Source organism: Cygnus atratus, chromosome Z (assembly GCF_013377495.2).
Source record: "Cygnus atratus isolate AKBS03 ecotype Queensland, Australia chromosome Z, CAtr_DNAZoo_HiC_assembly, whole genome shotgun sequence".
Classification (NCBI taxonomy): Eukaryota; Metazoa; Chordata; class Aves; order Anseriformes; family Anatidae; genus Cygnus; species Cygnus atratus.
The window spans coordinates 66012820-66035466 of NC_066396.1; the positions used below are offsets into that span (position 1 = coordinate 66012820).

Sequence of the window (22647 nt, forward strand, 5' to 3'; positions counted from 1 at the left end):
TAGGTATTTACAGGCAAGAAGCATTAATGAGACTGGTGGGAAAGATGCAGTTTATAAAAGTGAGCATGTACATGCCATGAGCAGTACAGCAACTCTCTCAACTGATAGGGTAGCTACCTCTTCTAATTTCAGCTGTCCTATACTCTTAAGTAGTCACAAACCTTTGTTTTCTAGTGCTCCATATTAAAACAAATTTTTCCCCCAGTATGAAAGAGTTAATAAACAAATAAATCTGTTTTTAAAAGCATCTTCTGCCGTACTTGAGCAATTCTTTTAGTAAAAATGTGCTTGGAAATGCTCTCTTGTTTTTTCAAACAAAGACAGAAAGCCTTTAGAGTTCAGTGTGAAAAACCCCTAATTAAAATAATGAGGGATCCATCTCAAAAAGCCTTTTTGAATTTCTGTGTAAATTATAACAGAAACTTATAAAAAAGTGACTGCCTGAAACAGGTTGGCAGAGCTACAGTTCATGTATCTTCTTCTCTACAGAAAAAAAAAAACAATGACAAGACGCAAACAAATGGAATGGACTTCCATTTTCCAGCTGTTTCACTGGGATTGTGGGAGCTTAAGATAAAAAAAATTTAAATTTTAATTACAAGTCAGTATGTTCAAAGAAATTAGGATGTCTAACTAAGGTGATATAAATGAGAACTAAGGGACACATAGAAAATATTAAAGAGGTATATTCATTTAATTTTCATTAGAATTAATATAGAAATATATGCATTTTTGTAAGAACTACATACCTTTTATTCAGATAAAGACGTATAATGAGAAAAGTATGATTCTGTACTGATGCTGAGAAACAAAGAATGAACACTATTAATGGTTACGGTCATTTCATAATTGTGTCTACAGCAATTAAAACAGCTTGTATATTAGCAGTTTAATGAATCAGGACATTAATGTTACGTAGTCTACAAAGTGTTTTAATCATTGCTTCTGAAGTAATTGAAGTTTCTGTTTTCTGAAGTTCTTCACTACTGTGGTAGATAGAGCAATTCAGAGTTTGGCATAATCTTTCAGGATTGTTTCCAGTTTCTGGCTCAGCATGATGTTCCCCTTCACTTTTAGTTTACCAGAAAAGAATGCCTACAAAAACCAAAGAAAGGAAAAAGTGTATTCAACTGCACAATTCAAAGAATTGCCATCACCAAACAAAAAGCCAAGAAAGTTGTGGTTGTTTAATGCTTATGTGAAAGCCTTCAGTGAGCAACTCCTACTGGTTTGGGATTTTAAAAGAAACACAATCTAAGATCCAATTTAATGGCATCCAGAATCACCATTTTCAATCTAGAGCGCTGGAAAGACCTAATTTACCAACCAGAAAAGAAAGCAAAACCAAGCCAAACAAACAAAAATTTAGTGGCCTCCATTTCTCTCCTAAGTATAGTACAGACAACTTAATCTGGTATAAGACAAACTTCTTTGCGGAAGCTGACAAAAACTTTGTTGATGCACAAAAAATGAAGCTCCCAGTCTTCTCTTCCCTATGCAAGTTCATATATCCTTGTCTTACCAAAAGAAAAAGACATCCAGTTGTTCAAATCTGTAACAATTCCAAACGGGAACTTTCACAATACACACGCATGCATATTCTGAAGAAATGTAATGGCTTTATACATAGCATATTGCAACATACAAAAAATAGACAATATAGAGAATAGATTTTGTTGTATTTGCAGAATCAGAGATCAATGAATATTTTCACTGAAATGCTGGTACATCGCATTCATATTGTCCCTAGTTCAAAAAGCTACATACACTGTTTCAACCTAGTTCTTTTTTCTTTTAAACTCGTTTTGCTTTGCTGTGGTTTTGCAATTTGAGAGCTCTTTGAAAGTTCTCAGAACAACACGCTTTTGCATAGTTCCATTAACTTGAAATACATTCAATTAAGGAAAAGAGAGACAACAGAGAATAGATGCACAGAGCTCCTTTAGATGAAAAATTCACAGAAACTCCAAGAAAATACTAATGCCTAAGAATAGATAATATGCCTAAAATTGCAATCATTGTTTTCTAGCTTTCTGGAGATGACACGTCAACATCTTGGTTATGCCCTATTCCTACTATATACAGAGAGTCACAAAGGTTTTTACTTATGTGGTATGTAGGACTTAAAACAAACATTTGCCACCAACATTAGTCTCCAAATTTTAAAAACAAAGTCCCCAACAACTTCTGCTTGGGATCAAAGAAAAGAAACTGATACACAATGAGCTGATTAAACTTTTCATTTGCTCAAGCTTTAATCTGTAAGCTGATGGTAAATTTGTGAGAGTTTAATTTATTTTTACACAAGGCATTTCTATACTGGTAAAATTAGTAGTTTTAAGCAGTTGATTACCCCAAGAAGTTGAAAGTACCAACTTAAGAAAGTAGCCTTTCTTAAATGTTTCCCTTAAAAACTACCTAATTTGGGTGAAGTTTGCCCAGTTTCAATGTATCTGCATTCATGCGCTGACAGTGATTTTTCTTTACAGCAGTAGTGGCAGTAAATCAAAGCACTGCAACAAATACCAACTTCCTGTAACACAACCTATCAAAACGGCCTGAGTGGCAAAACTGATGAACCCTAACCTTGCAAATCATATTGTGAAGTGCCAGAAAACAAACTAAAAAATAACTTTGTACTGCTAGGCTTTATTTATGTCATTTGAGATATCTTTGTCTTCGTTAGAGGTAAAGATGGCATAAATTCTTTACCATGCCTTCTGACTAATTTAGTACAAGGTTATATGTGCTTATACCTAATTTGAATCTGGTTTGCACTGCCAAACATCCAGAGTTGAGTGTTTTGGAATGCAAACAGTCATGATCCAGAACTGAACTAAAGTAAACAGTAATTTCCGATGCAAGTGAGTACATCCATGACACAACGGTTTTACCTTTTGGGGGTTGGTCTTTTGTTGCACCACATCCATAAAATCCTGGTCTGAGAGAGTGAAGGTAGTATCAGCAGAACTTCTTGCAGGTCCTTGATACACAGACCCAGAGCCATTCTTCAAATCAATTGCTGAGAAAGAGCAGCAAAGACAGTTTTAGTTCAAAATAAAGATGAAATTGTCAGTTTAAAGAACAATCCTCTCTGTACTTATACTTACTGGATACTTAACAAAGTATACTTACTATACTTACTGGATACTTCCAAAGTATCCAGTCTAAACATAAACATCAAACTAAGTTACGTAGAAAATGGAGTTTGTTTTTTTTGTTGTTGTTTTTTTTTTTTTTCAAAAATCTTCTTCTTTAATGAAAGAAAACAAGAGATTAGGGAAAAAAAAAAAATCTATTCCAGTACTGTTTGTACTTGTGTTGTTCTAGCAACAGTTAATCATGCACGGATACTAGCAAGTGCTTTCATCCTCTAGGTTAGGAGGTAAGCAATTAATAGTAGTAAATCCAAAATTCAAACTCTTTTAAGAAAGTAGAGATTAAGAAAGTTTGTAGTTGATTTTTTAGAGCAGTAAGACAGGCCAGAACAGACACTTAAAAATATAGTTGTTAACAAACCCATACCTCAGTCACAAGCACAGAGTTTTATAGAAATTTAAGTGAGAACAATCCCTACATCACCTGGAAAAAACCTGTCCTTTCATTGTTATGAATAGACAAAACTTAGATATCAGCACTGCACTACCCTTCTCCAAGATCACTGATGTTTCTGTAGCTCAGACGTTAGTCTTCAGAAAAAAAAAAAGAAAAAAACAGCCTAAATTGCCTAATAATTTCCAGTGTCTGCTTCTTCAACAACTATGCTAGATTCAACTTTTGATATTCAAACAGAAAATTATACTTGTCTCTCTCCTTAAAGCATGTTTTTAAACAGCGCAAATGATTAAGGGACACATGCATATAAGTTCTATTATTTTGTTTTATGGTTCCATGCACATTGGTTTTAATAATTTCGTTGTCACCAATATAATTTAACACAGCATGGGAGAAGTTTGTTAGTAGTTTGGATGAGAACTTTAGTAGATGAAAGGAAAAAAAATTATTTATATCAAGGCAGGAAAATACCCATTTAAAGTAAAACAGAGACAATTGCTCAATACTAAAACATCTCTTGGAGGAATAAAAAAATGGATTATTATGAAAGTTTTTAGTGAAATCTCAGCTTTCTGGTTAGTTCTAAAAGCCTTATAGAGACAACCTAGCTAATGGGGAGGGGAATTTACAGCAAGGACTGACATTTTGAAATTCTTGCAAACAGCACAAAACACTTAACAGTTAAGAGTCAAAAGAAATAACGAGTGCAAATAATGCAAAACTTTCATATTAGCAGTGAAGTTTGAGGATTTTAAATTAGCATCCTATATTCAGAGAAATGAATGTGGTAGCTTTCAAATACATGGTAGCATTTTCCATATTTTGCCCAACAAGCAATGTAGCACATTGTGCTTGGTGGAAAGAGCATTTAAAGCCTTGCCAAACATCTGTCGTTCTTTTCTGGAAAGCCAAAAATTCTCCTAAGTGCCTGGAGCTTCAGAGTGTTATTTTCCCACACCAAGTGGCCCGCCAAAATAATCTATTACAAGGCTAACACTATCCAGTATTGTGTCATTTGTTTAGAAGAATATTTTGACAGGATGTGCTCTGCCAACTCTCTCAGATTTTGCAAATACCCAGCATTTCCCTTTACACCTTTTCCTTTTGGCCCCCTCTTTTTTAAGCACAAAACAAGATCATTACCAAAGGACATGACATCTCTAATCACAGACTTAAGATTGCCAAACTGTTTCTTTTAGTTGCCAAAATTTAAGACACTAGTCTAATGGTGGAGATTTATTTCTGCATAAACTGCCTCATGCTTATTTTTTTTTCAAGTAATATTTCTGAAAGGTTAAGGTGAACTAAACAGATTGACAATAGCTTTTTTCTGTCTGACGCAGTTAAGCCTTTCAATTTTTGAAATCTCTTCTAAGTAATATTTAGCCAGTTATAATAAAACTAGAAAGAGAATTGAGTGTACAATCCTGTTCAGTGAGAAAAGTGACATAACAGCTAATTGTTATCCACTTCATTTTAAGGTGAACTGTAATTTCAGGGATTGGTTTAATGGACATCACTAACTTGACTGTAAGAAAAGAAAAAAGATTACTGAGCACAAGATGAAAAGTCTGCCTGACCATCATAAAAAGAACTATATCATATCAGTAGTTAAGATATCACTGCCCAAGTTACAAATAAACCTAAGTAACATCGTAGACTTTGATGACCTCTTGAAAATCATGTATGTATTTTTTGTTTTATTTCTGTACTCTTCACAGCTAGTGAAACACAACAGATGAGTCCTGCTTCTTGCCAGATCACTTTCCCCTACACATACGCCAGAAAAAAAAAGTTCTTAAATATTTTGGTTGCGAAGTTTCACAGTATTCATGTGATGAAAATTTGCTAAAGAAAAAAAGAGCAAAAAATGTTTGCCAGGGATTAGGGCCACAACAGTTTTCCTGTACCTTCTGTGATTGTGGGTAAGAGCTGTGTAACATCCCTTTAATCCCAAACACCTACTATATGGTCTAGCATCATAAGTAAGCCTTTAAACGTCACTCCCATGGGTTACTCAGGTCCAGACTAGTACGAAGCTTCACAGGGGATACCAACTCCTAAGGTTAACCAGCCTTAACTGACAAGGAGCTCTTAAAATATATCTCTACTCAAACACTAGCAGTGTGATGAACCATATCAATGTAACCTAAGTGAGCTCAGTTTGAGCCACACAAAAAGCACTGATCAGCAAGCCCTGCAGTCCTGAGTTGAGCTCAACTGGCTGCCAGGTGCCGACCCAGCTGCTCTCTCACTCCTCCTCCACAGCAGGACAAGGGAAGAAAATATGAAAAAGCTTGTGGGTTGAGATAAGGACATACCATTCACCAGTTACTATCATTGGCAAAACAGAATTGACTTGGTGAAGATTGATTTTATTTAATGCCAATTAAAATTTGGGTAGGATAGCGAGAAACAAAATCCCAACAAAAAACACTTTCATCCTCCCGGGCTCAACTTCACTCCCAACCCTGAGCAGTGCTGGGGGATGGAGAATAGGGGTTGCGGTCAGTCCACGGCCATTCCTCTCTGATTCTCCTTCCACCTCACTCTTCTCCCCTGTAGGTCCCCCAGGAGAACCTGCTCCTGTGTAGGTTCTCCACAGGCCACAGCTTCCTTCAGGGCACATCCACCTGCTGTGGCATGGGGTCCTCCACAGGCTGCAGGGTGCAAATCTGCTCTGCCAGGGTACACTCATGGGCTTCAGGACAACAACCTGCTTCACCATGGTCTTCTCCACAGACTGCAGGGGAATCTCCATTCTAATACCGAAAACACCTCTTCCCCCTTCTGTTTCAATGACATTGGTGTCTACAAAAGCATGAGTCCCGTTTTGTGCGTCATTATGCATGCACTAAATTCTTGGTTGTCCCTACCTTTCCCAGATTCTGGCAGAAGGGAAGCCAGATGCTGAAAATGCCTGACATAACATCTCATAAGACACAACAGACCCTCTTCTCCTCTACTAAGCACCAGCTGGAAAAGCAGTTTTGATATATCTCATCAGCTATATTGATTAATCAGTCTCAGCATTGTGAAGTTTAGAAGACATGAAATTAGAGTTAAAAAATTGTGACTCAGGAAATTCTAAGAACTCTGAATAAAATACATAATCCATTGTTGCAAGCCCTGTTCTCCTCTACTTCACATCCAAATCTCAAGGACGCTGTTTATCAATCCACATCTAAAATTAATTGTAAACTCTCCAAGCACAAGTATGTCTGTAAATACTGCATGACCATAGTACCAAGCATAAAATTATATTTAATCACATCAAATCCTTAATCCATCTCAAATTAAAACATATTACTTTTTTTTAAAGAGGAGCTATCAAATATTATGTTCTTTTGTAGAAACATGAAAACCATGATTTCCATTTCCACTTTATTCTTTTAAACAGTATCACTGTATCTGCTACGGAAGACACAAAAAGAAAAAAAAAATAATCACAGCATCCACAAAAGAAGAGCTCTGTAACAACCAATACTGCCTTTTTTGTGAAGGATCATCTCCTGTTACTTTACATGTTTCCCCACCACCACCTTGTCCGCTTCCTTTCTTTTAAGCTTGTTAAGAAACTAAGTGTTCCTTTCTGGTGAACACTGATCAAAACAACGATATACACTGGTACTTTGAAGAGGGGAAATAAATTCATTCCTTACAGACAGGGAAAACTACCCCCAGAATTTTGCCTGTTCATTTTTTTGCAGGAAAAAAAAGGTATTAGAAACATGTATAATCATTTTTCTCATTTCCCAACATATATCCAGATTAGAATATTCAGATCACAACTGAGACTACAGCACCAACGTACAGACAAGTGAACATATGCTAGCAATGAAAGAAATAAGCTGAACGCCAGAGCAGATTCCAACCATCAGAGCAGAACATTTCTAGCTTTCCAAAAGGATTTAAGACCAGAGGGTGCCTTATTGTAAAGTGCACCTTTACGAGACAAAGTCAAACACTACAGCTGTCTGATGCAGCAGGAAATGGACTTGACACAAGCCTCCTGTATGTCTGTTGCTAGAGCTACCATCTCATCACTGCAACTTGCATGCTGCAGTACCAGTGCAGCAGCCAGCTTGATAGTAATTGGTGTGTCTATATCAGTGCTTGAACAGTTCCTCAGGTTGCCGGTAGCCTTGGTAGGACAAGCACCTCTCACACTGCCAGAGCAGCTCCACAGATACCAGCGACAGCTGAAGATGTCTCAGGTGACGTTTTTTCCCCTAGCCATTACACAGCTGACTTCATCCATTCAAAAAAACAGAAGTCTGATAAACAGGCATGGTACTCCTCAATATTGCATGCACACAATTTAAATGAAACTTAAAGCTGAAGTCCCTTTTTAAAATCAACTAGTTTCTCAAATACATAAAATTTCAGTATTGCACACCTAGTGGAAAAACAGAATTAAACAGTTTCAGGGGATTCAGCAGTAGCCATCTTTCAAATTTTGTTTTTAATTGCATACATAAATGTTACATTAAGGTAATAAAACACCTATGAATTATTATCCTCCATAAGACAGTCTTGTCAGAGTAATAATAAAAAAGCGCAAAATGACAAACAAAAACTCCATACAATTCAATATCAAGCAGTCCAAAAGCTAGAGAGTCTGTGATTTGTAGTATGAGTTTTGCCTTGCTTTTTAAGACTGCCCTACCATCCTTAGGAGAAAGCTATCAAGGGGTCAGACTTTGTGTGTGTCTTTTTGATGTTGTTTTCTGTTTTGTTTGTTTTTAAATTCTGCCTCACAGAGGATAAGTAACTGCAATACAAAGCTCATTCTCAAAGCAAATGGAACGAAGTGTCACCCGCTCTTCATTGCCCAGAGTTACTCATGTCATAAATTATTAAGCAATTTCCCAGTGAATTCAGTGGCATTCACAATCAAACACACACAATGATTTCTCCGCAGTTTTTCTACAAAAGTTTTATTTTTCCAAGAACTGGAAAGGAACAGAAGTATCTTCTGCCTTCAGCAGTGCCTTCAGAAGCATGATGAAAAGCAACAGAAGGGGAAAATCTTGACTATTGTTCTAGAGAGCCATTAACTATCAGTCAGTAAATCTCAGTGGCTATGTCTTCTCTCTATGGAAAGAGAACTTGAAATTAAGTAGCTTAGCTCTAAACAAAGCTAAATATTTTAGAAGTACTGAAAACAACAGAGGCAATCGTTGTACAGTAATAAATATGCAGGAGAGACCAAAGCATACTTTAGGTACTAAAGCTAACTGGAGAAGCTGAAGTCAAAGCTGTGGGGTCTCTAATGAGAATTCTGTTTAAAAAACAGATCCAGCAGCTTATGGTCTTGATACTGTCAAAATCTATATTGATTTGTGTCCATTTTTAGCATCCTCTTAAATTAGAGCAGCTTGTTTCTTTAAAGAAAAAAACATTAAGATCAAATGTCAACGTATACAGTTCAACGTTTTTCAAATACTGAATGAGCTATCCAAAATTTCATATCCTGTGTACAAGATCAGTGTTTCTATATCCATAGTTTCACACAACCTACAGAAAGCTAAACAAAAGGTCATTGCTGATTAAACAGACTAGTGTTACTAATATTAGTACTATCATCGTAAGTGCCTCCATAACAACAGTTACAGAGTTCACAAATCCTATTTAATTTAAAGTAATAAACAATAATCTTGTCTTACTGCGCAGAATAGAGATCAAAAGGCTACAGTTACAATTAAAACACTAAAAGCAAATATAAATTAAAAGTTTGGAAACACTAGAATGACTGCCTAGATGAGAAAGAATTTTACAGCAGTCCATAATACTGCTGCTTTCTCTCATCTGCTTCCCTCCCACGCTCCTCACAGATCTGGAAAGCTCAAGGACATTAGCAGAAGATGCTGGAGCTACAATTTTCAAGTGAGACATCCATGAGCTGCAGGGCCCAGATTGTTTCTAGCACTGTCAATTGCTGCAGTTTTCACAACAACACTAAGCTGTGCAAAAGCTACAAGTCAAAAGATCAGAAGACAAACCAGCATAACTAGGTAACACATTTAATAAAGGAAAGAGCCTAGCAGGTAGCCCAAGAGTACCATAAGCACTACTTGTAAGGTCCTAGGAGGCCCTTAGAAGTACAGGCTTAAAAAGAAGACAGATAATGAAATAATTAGCATTAACTCAAAGCTTACAACAAAACAAAAAACTCTCCCAAATTAATCCACCTCCTGACATTTCAGTTATTCCAATTATAGTATGTCAAGAACTCTGAACACAGAGTGAAAGAGTATGCAATATTTACCTACAAGAACCAAATTCCGAATTAATTTTAATTTCATATTTTTCTCTGCTTGTATGTCATGGGATGTCGATCTCAAAAGAACAATTTTACTTTAAGAATGAGATTTCAAAATTATTATAAGCTAAATTAGCATAATGTTTAGAAAACTGATTTACAATTAGTTTACACAGAAGATCAACCAAAAAAACCACTGGGCCAAATTCAAATGTAGTTTAGAGAAGTGAAATTCTATGGACGAAATTGACTAACATTGGAAATAAAACTTTTGAATGCTCGTCTCTGTTTAGCTTTGTGTTTTTAATTATGTTGTGGTTTAACCTGCAAAGCAACTAAGCACCATACAGCAGTTTGCTTACTTCCCTATCACATCCACAACAGTGGGATGGAGGGAGAGAATAATCATGGGTTTTAGAAAGTTTAGTAACTTCCATTATTGAACATTACCTGACATCCTTGTTACTTGTGTATTCAGTAAACAGTCAGATTTTTAGTAGATTCATCTACTACTTTAAGCTTATTTTCAAGATACCAGTTGAATTAGAAAGAGTATAACTAATCTTGCTTCATTAAAAAAATGCATCAGGACATTGTACAAAAGCTATGACTTACTCCATTGCATTGCTGTTTTTCCATCTTTAGTTATGTCCCACTGGAATATGGCATTTACTTTCTTTACCAATTCATTTCCAATCTCTTTGACGCGACGGCCTATTTCTTCAAACACAAGGTCACTCTGCAGCCCTGCAGTCTTAAAAAAGAGAGTATGAAGAATTCAAAATTGAAAGCTCTGTTCAAAACAGAAAAAAATATGACTATCAGTTTAAGCATTGTGTCCAGAAAAGTCTCTATTGCAGAATTATTGAGAGTAATTGAGATGTCTTCCACCACAAATAATTACTTATAGCAATTGTCAGCATTAAAGAGAACATTCAAGCAGAAAATGCTTCATGGACTTGAGAATTATTTCAACTCTTGCTTTTACAGTTTTTGTCATTTATCACTGTAATTTAAGATAAGCTTTACAATTAGGGTTCCTTAGCAGTTTCTAAATTGTCCTTTATTCCACTTAGAGGATAACTATTCCCACTTTTTCCAGACTGAATAGCATGTTAGTTTTTAGAACATAAAAAATGTTTTCACCAGTATGTTACTTTAATAGAATGTGAAAGATTTTCAGAGACTGCACTATGAACAGAGTCAGAATTCAGTGCATCACAGAACACTTATCAATTAAGAGCAGGAACAGTTACATTCACATTTTTAACTTTTCCAAACATGTAATGTTTTGCAAGCCTTTCATTGCTTTACTTCAATTCATGGATAAAATACTATGCTTCAGGAAGCTATATCAGTGATATTCTTCATCCAACTGGAATTGAAGCAAAGAAGTTCTCATAGCTTTATTTTTTCTGCTGTACCTACCCATCCATACACCTGGATGTAGTACTCCTCACACTTCAATTTTGTCATCTCCACAGTTAAGGTTAACAAACGTTTTTCATGATATAACATGGTTTCTGGTGACATCTAAATTTGCCAAGCTACACTCACTCAGATAGGTTTCCCCGGGTGGAAGACTGCCTTAGACAGTCAGACTTCTGCCAAAGCACCTTAATTTCTCAGAGTAAGCTTAAATTTAAAAAAAAAAAAAAGCTCATCTGACCATATTAAATAAACCCATGGAATTATTTCACTGAAAAGTTCTAATGCTTAAATGTTTGAATCTCAAACATAGATTTGGCAACAGTTCAGAATGTCAGAGGACTAAATACAACCAGTGAAAAGAAACAGGTTCCAGGAATATATCACAAGCTTTATATGAATGTCGCTATCTCAGTATTTCATAAAGTTCAATGCATTAAAGTTTCATCTCATCCTTTGCAGACAAAAATCAATGGAGCAAACAAACAAACAAATAAATAAAAGAATTTTATTAGGCAATGTACTGTGCACCCTTGAGACCGTGTTAAGAACTCTGAAAATCCTCGGCGCTGCATGTGCAATTTTGTCTTTTGAGGCAAGTCCAGTACCCCATCTGTGTGTAACTGATGACAATTTACACACACACACACTACAAAGTGCAGTGTGTTAGGTGACATGCATAAACAGTACTCAGAGCCTTGTTTCAAAATAATTCAAATAACAAAACTGCTCTTTTCTGTGAGTACACCATTTCATTTTCACATATTCTTTTCTTCACTTTACAGCTCAACTGGTATGAAGCATTTCAAACTGCATCATCTATTCTGTGTATCCTAAAATGTTAGTGTTTTCTCCCCAAAATAGATCCATGAGCTCCTAGACGAATAAACAAAGTGTGTGTTCACCCTTCTGAATTCACACTCATTTAATTATTGTGAATAAGATAATTTTTTGAAAAATAAAGCTTAACCATGCTGCTTTAAAAATCAAGGCTTCTGTTGCTTCCCCCTACCTTCAAAGGCTCCCGAGCAAAAGGCTTATTGATGGCTGAAGTTATATCCACATAGCCCCCTGCAATAGCAATGTCTCCAGTCTCTTTGACCTGTGATAGGGGAAAAATTACATTTAAGAGGTAATTAATTGGCAAAAAATCACTAGAAGGAGCGTTCTTTACATTTTAAACTCAGAGATTAAGAAAGCAAAATAGAAAGGTTCCAGGGAAGAAAAGAAAAATAACCACGAATGCATTGTAAGGCAAATTAGTAATAATACCATTTGCAAAAATCTCTGTAAATGAAACAACTAACTGCTTCTTGATAAATTATTCCAAAAAATATTGACATTTTTCTGTTTAAAAAGTTATCTAAAAACTTTATGTATCTGAAAAATTATCTCATCTGTTATAAATTAACTGTTAATGTTACTTCCCAAATAGCTCTGACGAAAACACACTTCTAAAATGTTTTTCCTTGATGGACATATGAAGTTGACAAGGGTTCATCTACAGTTTCAGTATCTCTAGCCATCTTACACTGCAACTTACATTACAAACGATTTTATAAACACCATAAGATCAGAAAGATTGCAAGGAGAAAGAAGGAAAAATATCTGCATTCCTTTCAGTTTTATTTTTTGAAATGGTTCAGTCAGAGAAGAAACTGGATTTCATTTTGGCACTGTCTTTTTAAAGGGGACTGACATACAAACCATTTTGACCATTTGAGAGCAAACAAGGCAGCAGCAAAACAATTCACTGACAATGCTACAGGTTACATGATAAATAGAAGAAGAATATGCAAAATCATACCCTAGCTTATCACAAGTGAAATTAACACAAAAAGACTGTCTGTATATTAAAGAGTATGCAAGTCTAGCCTGACAGCTTGTCGCCACCATCACACTTCAGGCAGTGCTGAAAATGGATTTAAACCACCATATCAAAGTTAAATGCATACTTTTAGTTTGATTTAACCTTTGTGGGCTACAAGTACAGATAGCTTAATTGGTGACTAACCTAAGCTCCAATAAGAAGAAAAACCTTTGCATAACTGCTTTGAGCAAAACAACATGGTTTTCTATAATCCTGTTAAGCACCATAGTTCGTCTTCAAACTGTTATTCCACAATGAAGCTTGCTAAAAAATCTGTACCAAAGTCTCCCAAAACTCTTCATATAATGCTAATACTAAACCAAGCACAGCAACAAATCCAGCCTCTGAACACAGCAAAGCATCCTATTCTGTTTACAGATTTCAAAGGGCTGGGATGCATACCAGGAATACTGTTGGTTTAGACTGTACGTGCAAATCCTCAAAAGTAAACACGAGGTCTAGAAATTCTCTCAGGACTGAGTGGTAGTAGCTTTTAAATATAACTACAAGCCTCCACATTTCTAGTACTGCAGCTATGTAGTAGCTCCAAACCTCATTTGAGGGACCAAACTGTCCTGTTTACTGACTACTAGTAACTTGAGATGGAGAGTTTGTATGTAGCAGCCCTGACATTATCAGCATTCTGAAATTGTATAGCCGCTAGCACTCATCAGGTCTGCAAACAAAATTTACCTTCATCAGTCAACATCTATTCCTCAAATCTATATCCCTGTGGAAATGGTCATCCTACATCTTTGTGATGATTCCCCTCATTCGATTTTGCCTGCCTAATCCTCTCTTTAGCTGCAAGTATCTGGCTACTCACTGATAAATAGCTTGTCTGCATTTTTACAGACGGGTAGCAAAACTTTGGCTACCCAAAGCAACGTAGATTGCATCTGCATAAACCAATGCATACTGAAAAATACCAGTGGCAAATCACAGTTTAAGAAAATGCTAGTGCTATAGCATGCTACAACCGAAAAAAATGACAATTTACTTTTCACCTCTACATGAAGTATTTTCTCCTACCAATGGTATTTTCTACTATTATAGGACACTCACACAAAATGCTAACAGCAAAACCAAAGAAAATTGTGTAATATAAGAATTGAATTTATAGAAGAGTAAGATCCGTTTTATTGTACTTAATATGCTTAGCTGCTATGAAACTGCTGTTATTAAGCAAGCTCATCTGCGTAGATGCAGCTGAAATTTAACTAAATTTAATCTACACTTTTAGAAGTTCACCTTCATTAACTAACCATCAACAGTTCATTTATGTTAGCTAAATAAATGTTAAAAAAAAGATGCAAGCACAAGGTTAAAATTAACTACAGAAAACAAATACAAACTATACTGGTTTGAGAATGACTTTTTTTTTTTTTTTTTTTTTTGCTTTTCCACAGTAGACAAACACTGAAAACATAATACAATGAAATGAGTTCTGCTAACTATTTAATATAAGGAGAACAGGAAGTCCTATAACAATGCTTTTGTTATTTTACTGGAATCTTTGTGAAACAATGAAATAAGTAAAAATATTCATAAATAATTAAGAATATTCATTTTTATTCATTTCATTTCTTTCCAGAACCTTCCTCAATGGTGTGTTTCATGAGCTGCTTTTTTCACTTCCCATCATATCCACAATCTTTTACACAACCCATGCATTTCACAGAAGTCACAGTGGTGACCGCATTCTGACCTTGGTCTGAAAATGGATTCTATCTCCTTCCTTCCACATTTCTGTTTGTAAAGTCTGCCCTGGAATGACCGGCTTTGCAAAGCGAACCTTAAAAAAAAAAAAAAAAAAAAAAGATGTGTCATACAAGGCTTAAAAGCACAGGCGCTACTAAAATGAGAAAAAGAAAAGTGAAAATGAGTCAACTATCAATGCAAAATATCTAAATATTTAAGTAGACATACTAGATAGAGGCATTAAAATGCATGCAACAGTAAGTAAAAGCACTTGTGGCAGTCAGAACAATTCAAAACTTTTTCCTACCATAAAGAATTTGCCACATTTTTTGGCACTAAGACTAAATAAAGATAATTAACTATTAAGAATGAAGCCACAGACCTTGATCGCCTTGAATCTGGTCACATCATTATTTGCAAACTGCTTCAAAACACTTCTAGCAGCAAACCCAAAGGTGCATAGTCCATGAAGTATGGGCTTCTGAAATCCTATTTCAAAAATTAACATTTTAGTGTTTGCAGCATTAGGAGTTTGCATGCATCTTCTACAAATATCCATGTTTTATTCATAGTATTTTCCTTCATTAATGTTCTTTAAATTAGGTTAAAGAAAAAAAAAGGACTATGTTACTGAAGAAACATCTGTTACTACTTGTTTCCTCTTGAGGCAAAGGAATGTATTCACGGAGAACTGACACTTCAACACTGCATATACTAGACTCACAAGTAGAATGAGACCCTTCTGAAGAGGTGACAAAATGAAACTAAGGAGAACATCTGTGTTAGTATACATGGATGGACACACCAGATACACAGTTAAATAGATGTATATGGGTGGTAAGAGGTATTATAAGGATGGAAAAGTGGTTTAATTAATATTGTTTGATGCTTCCCACTTTGAATTCTTATTTATGGTTGACAAATGCCTTCATATTTAGTACACGCTTCAGGATTAACTTTTTTGAGTTTTTTTCTCCTTCTAAACAAGGAAAAGTTCAGACATTCTGAACAAACCTCACCAAAAAAAATAAACCAAATGCTGTAAATTTCTTATGTTGACATTTTTGGTCAGGCTTCCTTGCACCACATTGCTTTGGAGCAGAAGCTGAATCTTGGCAGAGGACAAATTTTATATTAGCAATGCATCTTTTTCCAGTCCAGCCGAAGTTTGACAAAACAAGCCTTTAAAAATTGGCCTGAGATTAAAGCACAACAGTTAAGTTTTAAAGACAGTGCTTGTACTGAGTATGTTCTGATCCCTTAACAGGTTGCTTTGACCTGACTGGGCATATGAACAGTAATTGTTCATGCTTGCAACAGTCTATAGATTTAAGACAGGTCTGTCCAGACTTGGCTCTGAAAATAGTTGCTTTGCCTGGAACTCATCTGCCACTCTCAGCTGTCACAATCTGTTTTTCCTGAACTCTAAACTACTCACAGCATCTGCACAGCATGAAAAGTTGTCCCAAGGGACAACAGCTGGTAGAAAAACAAAAAAGGGGGGGGGAAATAAAGAAGAGAGACAGCAGATAGTCTGGCCTAAGGAGAATCAAAAGATACAGAAGAAAAAGAAACCACCTTCAAGAACCACCTTCAAGACAGAGACCAAAAAGCCGCCAGGACTCAATGTAGGGAAAGATGGGAATTCTGAGATGCAGCCAAAAGGGAAGACAAGTCTTGTAGGAAGCAGGATGAGAAACAGAAATTGTGACTGGCTAGGTTAGGAAGAGAGACATGACAGAAGGGGAGGCTGAAAGGAGCATGAGTCTGTTTTCTCTCTGTAATAACTATTCCATTCCGATCATTGTCATTTCTTTCCGGTGAAGTATTTGAATATGCATACTTTAATAACATTTTTTATTTTGTACCCTGAACATAAAGTATTTCTGGAATGCACAAAATACCTTACAGTCGATTCTAAAACAAATTATAAATTGTAATGACATCAGTATTCACTATCTCACACACAAAATGGTAGAGTGACAGTCAGCTGTTTAAAGCTTAGTTAATTCACCATTCAAGAGCCAAGAATTACCACTACCTTAAAAGCTCAACAACAGACACACAGTTCAGTCATATTTTCGCTGGCATTTTCATGATACAAAAAACACAAACTCAAAGGAAAATCTTTAAGTTACCTTTTACCTAGACTAAAATGAAAGCAAAATTAATGTTGTTTACACATTCCAATACCTTAGAAATATTAACATGCTAGAGGAATAAAGGCACAAAAATATAAACACGTTTTCTTTTAGTATCTTCTGTGAAACATTGCCTACAGGAAGGCTTAGAATCACTTGAGTATGTTACGCTTAATGCTCGCTTTCCAACACACACCAGTAACAGCCAGTCAGTTTAAGCACTCAGAGAACTTAAAAGGCAAGAATGAATTTGAAAATTCCCCCTCCACCCGCCCCCCCAAAAAAACACTTCTGCATAACTAGAAGAAATACTTGCGGATGATCTCTTCAATAAGTTTCTTTTTAATCTAAGCATAAATCTGTTATAGGTATCTGATTAGGAGACTGCCATAGTTGCAGAACCCAGCATTTTTCTGTTCAAACTCCTACAGAGTTAATTTTGTTTTTCACTTTAAGCACCAGTGCTCTTGGCACACAGAAAAAATTTACTCTTTTTATAGGGATTTTTTATGTGGCATTACATAAATGACCAACCTCCTGTGCTATTAAGGGGTCCAGTTAAGCAAGTTTATGAGAAAGAAGTGCTACCAAAATCCCTTTCTCTGCCCTTTCTGCTTTTATTTACTGGGATTGAGAAGACTACACGGAAGCAGAAAAAAATTCCTCCGAGACCAACATAATCTCAAAATCATTTAGACGGAATCATCTATCAAAAATGTTATGTATTTCCCTCTGAAGCTTTTGGAAGTCAATTGAATTATATCTGTTTATGGTAACAGAGATTGCACGTATGTAATGGTGGCAAAATATAAACTCTACTATGAAAATAGAAGACAGATTTCCACTGCAGATAAGAGTCCAAGCACCATACCACACATTCCTAGCTCCAAGAAGCAATGCTTCAAAGTGAGGTGTCACACACAATTTTGAAGACATCTAAGGTTGACTTAAAGAACATCTATGAAAAATCGTTTTTCCCAGCTTCTTAAAGTCTTACAAACCTAGTGAAAAAAAATTAAAAATATATTTACATCATCATTTACCCAAACATTAATCAAACAGCATCCCTCAACTTACCTCCAAGCGCAGCAAAACTTGGATCAACATGTAAGGGATTCCAATCCCCACTAAGCCGATATAAGGCAGCCTGCAGAAACAGAGAAAGAAAATGGGAGTATAGCTAGGCTTGTAGAAACCAGCAGGAGTCACATTAACAGACACAGACGCAGATTTCTAGGTTGGAAGAGACCTCAAGATCATCGAGTCCAACCTCCGACCTAACACTAAGTACTCCACTAAACCATATCGCTAACATTTCTCACAATCTGTTTCAGTAGTTTAGATAATCAAATCTATGATAAACCAGATAAAACATAAATTAATGTTATTGTATAGACAAACCACCAAAAGTCCAGGGTGAAGTACCATGAACTGTGTGTAAGGTTGGTACCTGCCAAAGTAAAACAACTGCTTAATGAAAGGAAAAAACAGCATATTCTGCTGACTGATAGATCCATCTTTACTAAAATTTGACAACAGTAAAGTAACACCTTTCTTAGAATTTGACAGTAGGTTCTTTTGCTTGAAGAGTCTTCTTACATAAGATTCATCCACATTTTTAAATTACATATGAAAACATTGAAAACAAAGTAAAAAACACTATCATGCGTTTTCAACTGAGTCATTATAATATTGTTCCCTCAGCAGCTTCAAGCACAGCCAATCCCCATGTTAAACAAACAAATAAAAAAAAGCAAAGTGGCAGGCCAAGCTTTCTAGAAGACTTGCACTTTATGTTAAACATTCTCCTTCACTAGTAAAAAGACAAATCAAATCCAGAAGAGCAAGCCAAATGGACTGCGAAGTACTCCTATGTCAGAGGCCACTCTAGCTGGGCATCCAAGAAGTGTGCGGTGAAACATGCAGTGCTATCTGAGAGAGGGCAACAGAGAAGCATACTGAGATAAAGGGAGTAACGTAAATATTTACACTCTGTCACATCTAAGGCAACTGTAGTGAACAATGGAGAAAGAAAATTGCAAAGGGGCTAATAGTTACTATCTGTGGAGAGTACCTGCTCTTTTTACATACCATTAGAACCACAGGATGGTTTGTGTAGGAAGGAACCTTAAAGACCATCTAGTTCCAACCCCCTATGATGTGCAGGGACACCTCCCACCAGACCACATTGCTCAAAGCCCCATCAAGCCTGGCCTTGAACACCTCCTCGGATACGGCATCCACAGCTTCTCTGGGAAAACTGTTCCTGTGCCTTACCCTCTGAGTGAAGAATTTCTTCCTAATAGCTAATAATAGCTAATCCAAATCTCCCTTTTTTTAAGTTTAAAACCATTGCCCCTTGTCCTATCACTACACTACTACCTCGACCTGCTGGCCATGCTGCTTTTGATGCAGCCCAGGACATGTTTGGCTTTCTGGGCTGCAAGCACACATTGCTGGCTCATGTTGAGCTTCTCGTCAACCAACACCCCCAGGTCCTTCTCCTCAGGGTTGCTCTCAATCCATTCTCTGCCCAGCCTGTATTTGTGCTTGGGATTGCCGCAGCACAGGTGCAGGACCTTGCACTTGGCCGTGTTGAACATCATGAGGTTCGCACAGGCCCACCTCTCAAGCCTGTCCCAGTCCCTCTGGATGGCATCCCTTCCCTCCAGCATGTCAAGCCACACAGCTTGGTGTCACGCTGTCTGATCTCAATTCTCACACCAGTAGAAGAAAAATTGGGAACTGCAAGTGGCACCACACTCCCCACTCTTACACACAGAAAACCCACAACAGCAGGGATTCAGAGAACACATACATGCTGCTCTTCTCATTTGATGTGTTTCCACCAGTCCTCACTGAGAAACAGTTAAAACTGTGTTTTCACTATCAGAAGCCAGAGATAAGCAGCAGCTCTGAGGTGCCACTAGATTCCTTGCTAAGAGCTGTCTATCGTCTTAATGACACCAATATCAAAATTAAAACATTTTAGTGGGAAGCAGAACCTTAGTTCCATTTAATTTTTTTTAAATGACAATTTAAAGGAAGTTGCACTTGACAGAATTATACAGAGTATCACCCTTCATTACCGAGGTTTCCTTTCAATAGAGCCTAAAACATAACAGTAAATTCCCACTCTTGAGAACTAGAAAATAAAAGTTGTCAGATATGAACTGCACAAAATCATTAAATGACTTTTAAGTAAAATTCTGAGGTCACAGTTTTATTCTTTTAATTTGAATTGTTACAAAAAGCTGTCAAGGAGAGTGTTTTCATAAAGTAACTGTTTCAGTCAATTTTAAATCAAACTAAATTTGAATTTTAATTCAAACTAATTACCATTTAATTGTAGCAATGGAAAATTCTATTTACATTTGAGAAGAGAGACCAAATCTCAACTTAAATCTTGCTGTGCAGCTGTTGCTGCTGTACGTAAGAACTGAAGCTGTAATAACAACTAGCCATTTATTTAGGGTGATAATAAGCACTACGTGGGAAACAATACCTCTATCAAATGCCTTTCAAAATAACTGTAGTGAAAAATATTAGTATTTCACTAACAAATAAATGTAGCATTTAGGAAAGAAATAATTTCAGGAAATTAAATGTGATCAGTGTATTTTACAAAAAATCTGACACATGAATATAAGATATACTTCTCTTTTGTTGTATTCAGCAACTGGAGTGGCATCGGTCACAGCTAGAAAACACATACACTGAACCGAGTAACACAGTTACACAGCAGGTTATTTCAGATTCGGCGCAGCCACGTTAGGCCTGCCACATTTCTTTTCCTTTACCACAGTCTTTGCTATTAATTATATAAAATGTATTCCACATTAGAACAAAATTGTTTTAAAACCTTGTTGGCTCTGCTTTCTATATTCCTACAGTAATGACATTTCTTGAAGTCTTGAGTGATAGCATAAAAAAAAAAAGTGATGCATCCTTGGAGGATGACAAGAGTCAATTGATGTGGGGCATTAGATTGAAGTCAGTCATAATATGGTTAGATTGTTCTCCAATTAATAGCACAAACTGTCAGGTCTCATCTCCTAACAATTTAGGAGTTCTGCCAGACCACAGAAGGAAAGGCGATATTCAACCTGTCGGCGCCAATTTTTCAGTCTTGCCTGCAGACTACAAGAAAGGTCAATGGTAAAGCTAACAAAAAAGGAAGCCAACTCTCCAAATATTTTGCCTTCTAATTTGGGAGAAGAGAGAGAGCTTTACCCCAGAGCTTATATTTCAAAGCACTTCTGTGCGTATGTGCATGTGTGTTTATGTTTACGTTTATATTTTACTGAACAGTTTATTTAAGCGACAGAAAGGAGCAAAGCCATCTCAAAGAGAAAACAGTCACAAATCTCACCTACACATTTCAATGAGCTCTGATTTACATTAAGAACAATGAATGTTTCCAGTTAAAACTGTCAATGCTGATACTTCAGAGGCTGAAATTGAGCACAGTACTTAAGTAATTCACTGTACTTAAAACTAAGCAGTTACACTTCACCTGAGATCCCCATTTGTCATAGCTTCTTTTTAATTAATTATCTCTTTAAGCTGAAGTATAGATGTTGGGAATGAGCAATCAGAAGAAATCAGCACATAAAAAGGTAAAACTATTTCTTTGTTGCTTAAGAAAACCAACCATTTTTTCTTATTGAAGTAGCCCATGTGGAAAATATAACAGATACTATTAGCTGTCCATAGCAGCTTCCAATGCCTAAGTATGTTCTTTGGAAATCTGGTTCACACATGATTCTATTTTTTAACAAGACTGTAACTAAGAAATATAAATGTACAGTTTCTTAAGACTGTTTTAAGTTTAAGATTCAATGTTCTTTGTTATCTGGACTATCTAAGTACAACCTTATTCCTTAGGTCCTTATTCCACATACCTTAGACTCCTTCAGGAATAAGAATTACTTAAAATATTCAACCAAAATACCTTCACAGACATAGGTATAAACAGTAATAGGTATAGTAAGTATGGAGTGGAACTACATCTTTTCTCCTACCTTATCCCACATTATTTACATCTTTACTCTTATCCCTATCACATATTTTTCAACTTTAAAATCAAGTTATATACTCTCTGGCACAGGCTTCATAGAACATTAGCTATTTATCATTATATAGCTATATCATACTAGCTATTTATCATTAGCTATTTAACATTAGCATGGCAAATGTACAATAGGCCTTTTCTTTAGCAGGGTCTCAATTAAAAAAGTACAAACCACTCTGGTTTACGGAATTTCAAATGGAATAGCCATTTTTATGTCCTTTAATAAGATATGCACAGACAAGGAGAGAAAACAAACTCTTGGTATTCAAGAACATCTTGTTTAGACAAAATAAATGCTAACCTAGTACTGTTTTTTGTTTTTACCATCTTACCACACAAAGTTCTAGTATATTCTAGTGTAATCAAAGCCCTCAACTATTTTTCAAAATCAGCACTATTAGAAAATTATAGTCTGATCTTTCCAGTAGGGATAAACACATTAAAAAAAAAAAGGTTGAAGCATCATAATATATCAATAAACTTCTTAAGTATAAGTGCTCACACACTACACAATTTCAAGGGTCTGAAGAATACCAGGTCTGCATACCGTAATCTCTAGATAAATTAAGAAAACATTATCAAGTCTTTGCAATGGTTTCACATACTTTTGTTT

At 36.0% G+C, this 22647-nt stretch overlaps 1 protein-coding gene across 1 annotated transcript in view; it reads right to left on the minus strand.

The window, feature by feature from the left end:
* Positions 1 to 675: 675 nt before the first annotated feature.
* HSD17B4 (hydroxysteroid 17-beta dehydrogenase 4) overlaps positions 676 to 22647 on the minus strand; it is a 62796-nt gene continuing 40824 nt past the window's right edge. The window contains exons 18-24 of the mRNA XM_035568726.2: positions 18038 to 18107; positions 15202 to 15308; positions 14827 to 14913; positions 12261 to 12350; positions 10436 to 10574; positions 2895 to 3022; positions 676 to 1095 (exon numbers count right to left, since the gene is read on the minus strand). Coding sequence (XP_035424619.1) covers positions 1006 to 1095; positions 2895 to 3022; positions 10436 to 10574; positions 12261 to 12350; positions 14827 to 14913; positions 15202 to 15308; positions 18038 to 18107 — 711 coding nt within the window. The 3' untranslated portion in view covers positions 676 to 1005. The remainder of the gene's footprint in view (positions 1096 to 2894; positions 3023 to 10435; positions 10575 to 12260; positions 12351 to 14826; positions 14914 to 15201; positions 15309 to 18037; positions 18108 to 22647) is intronic.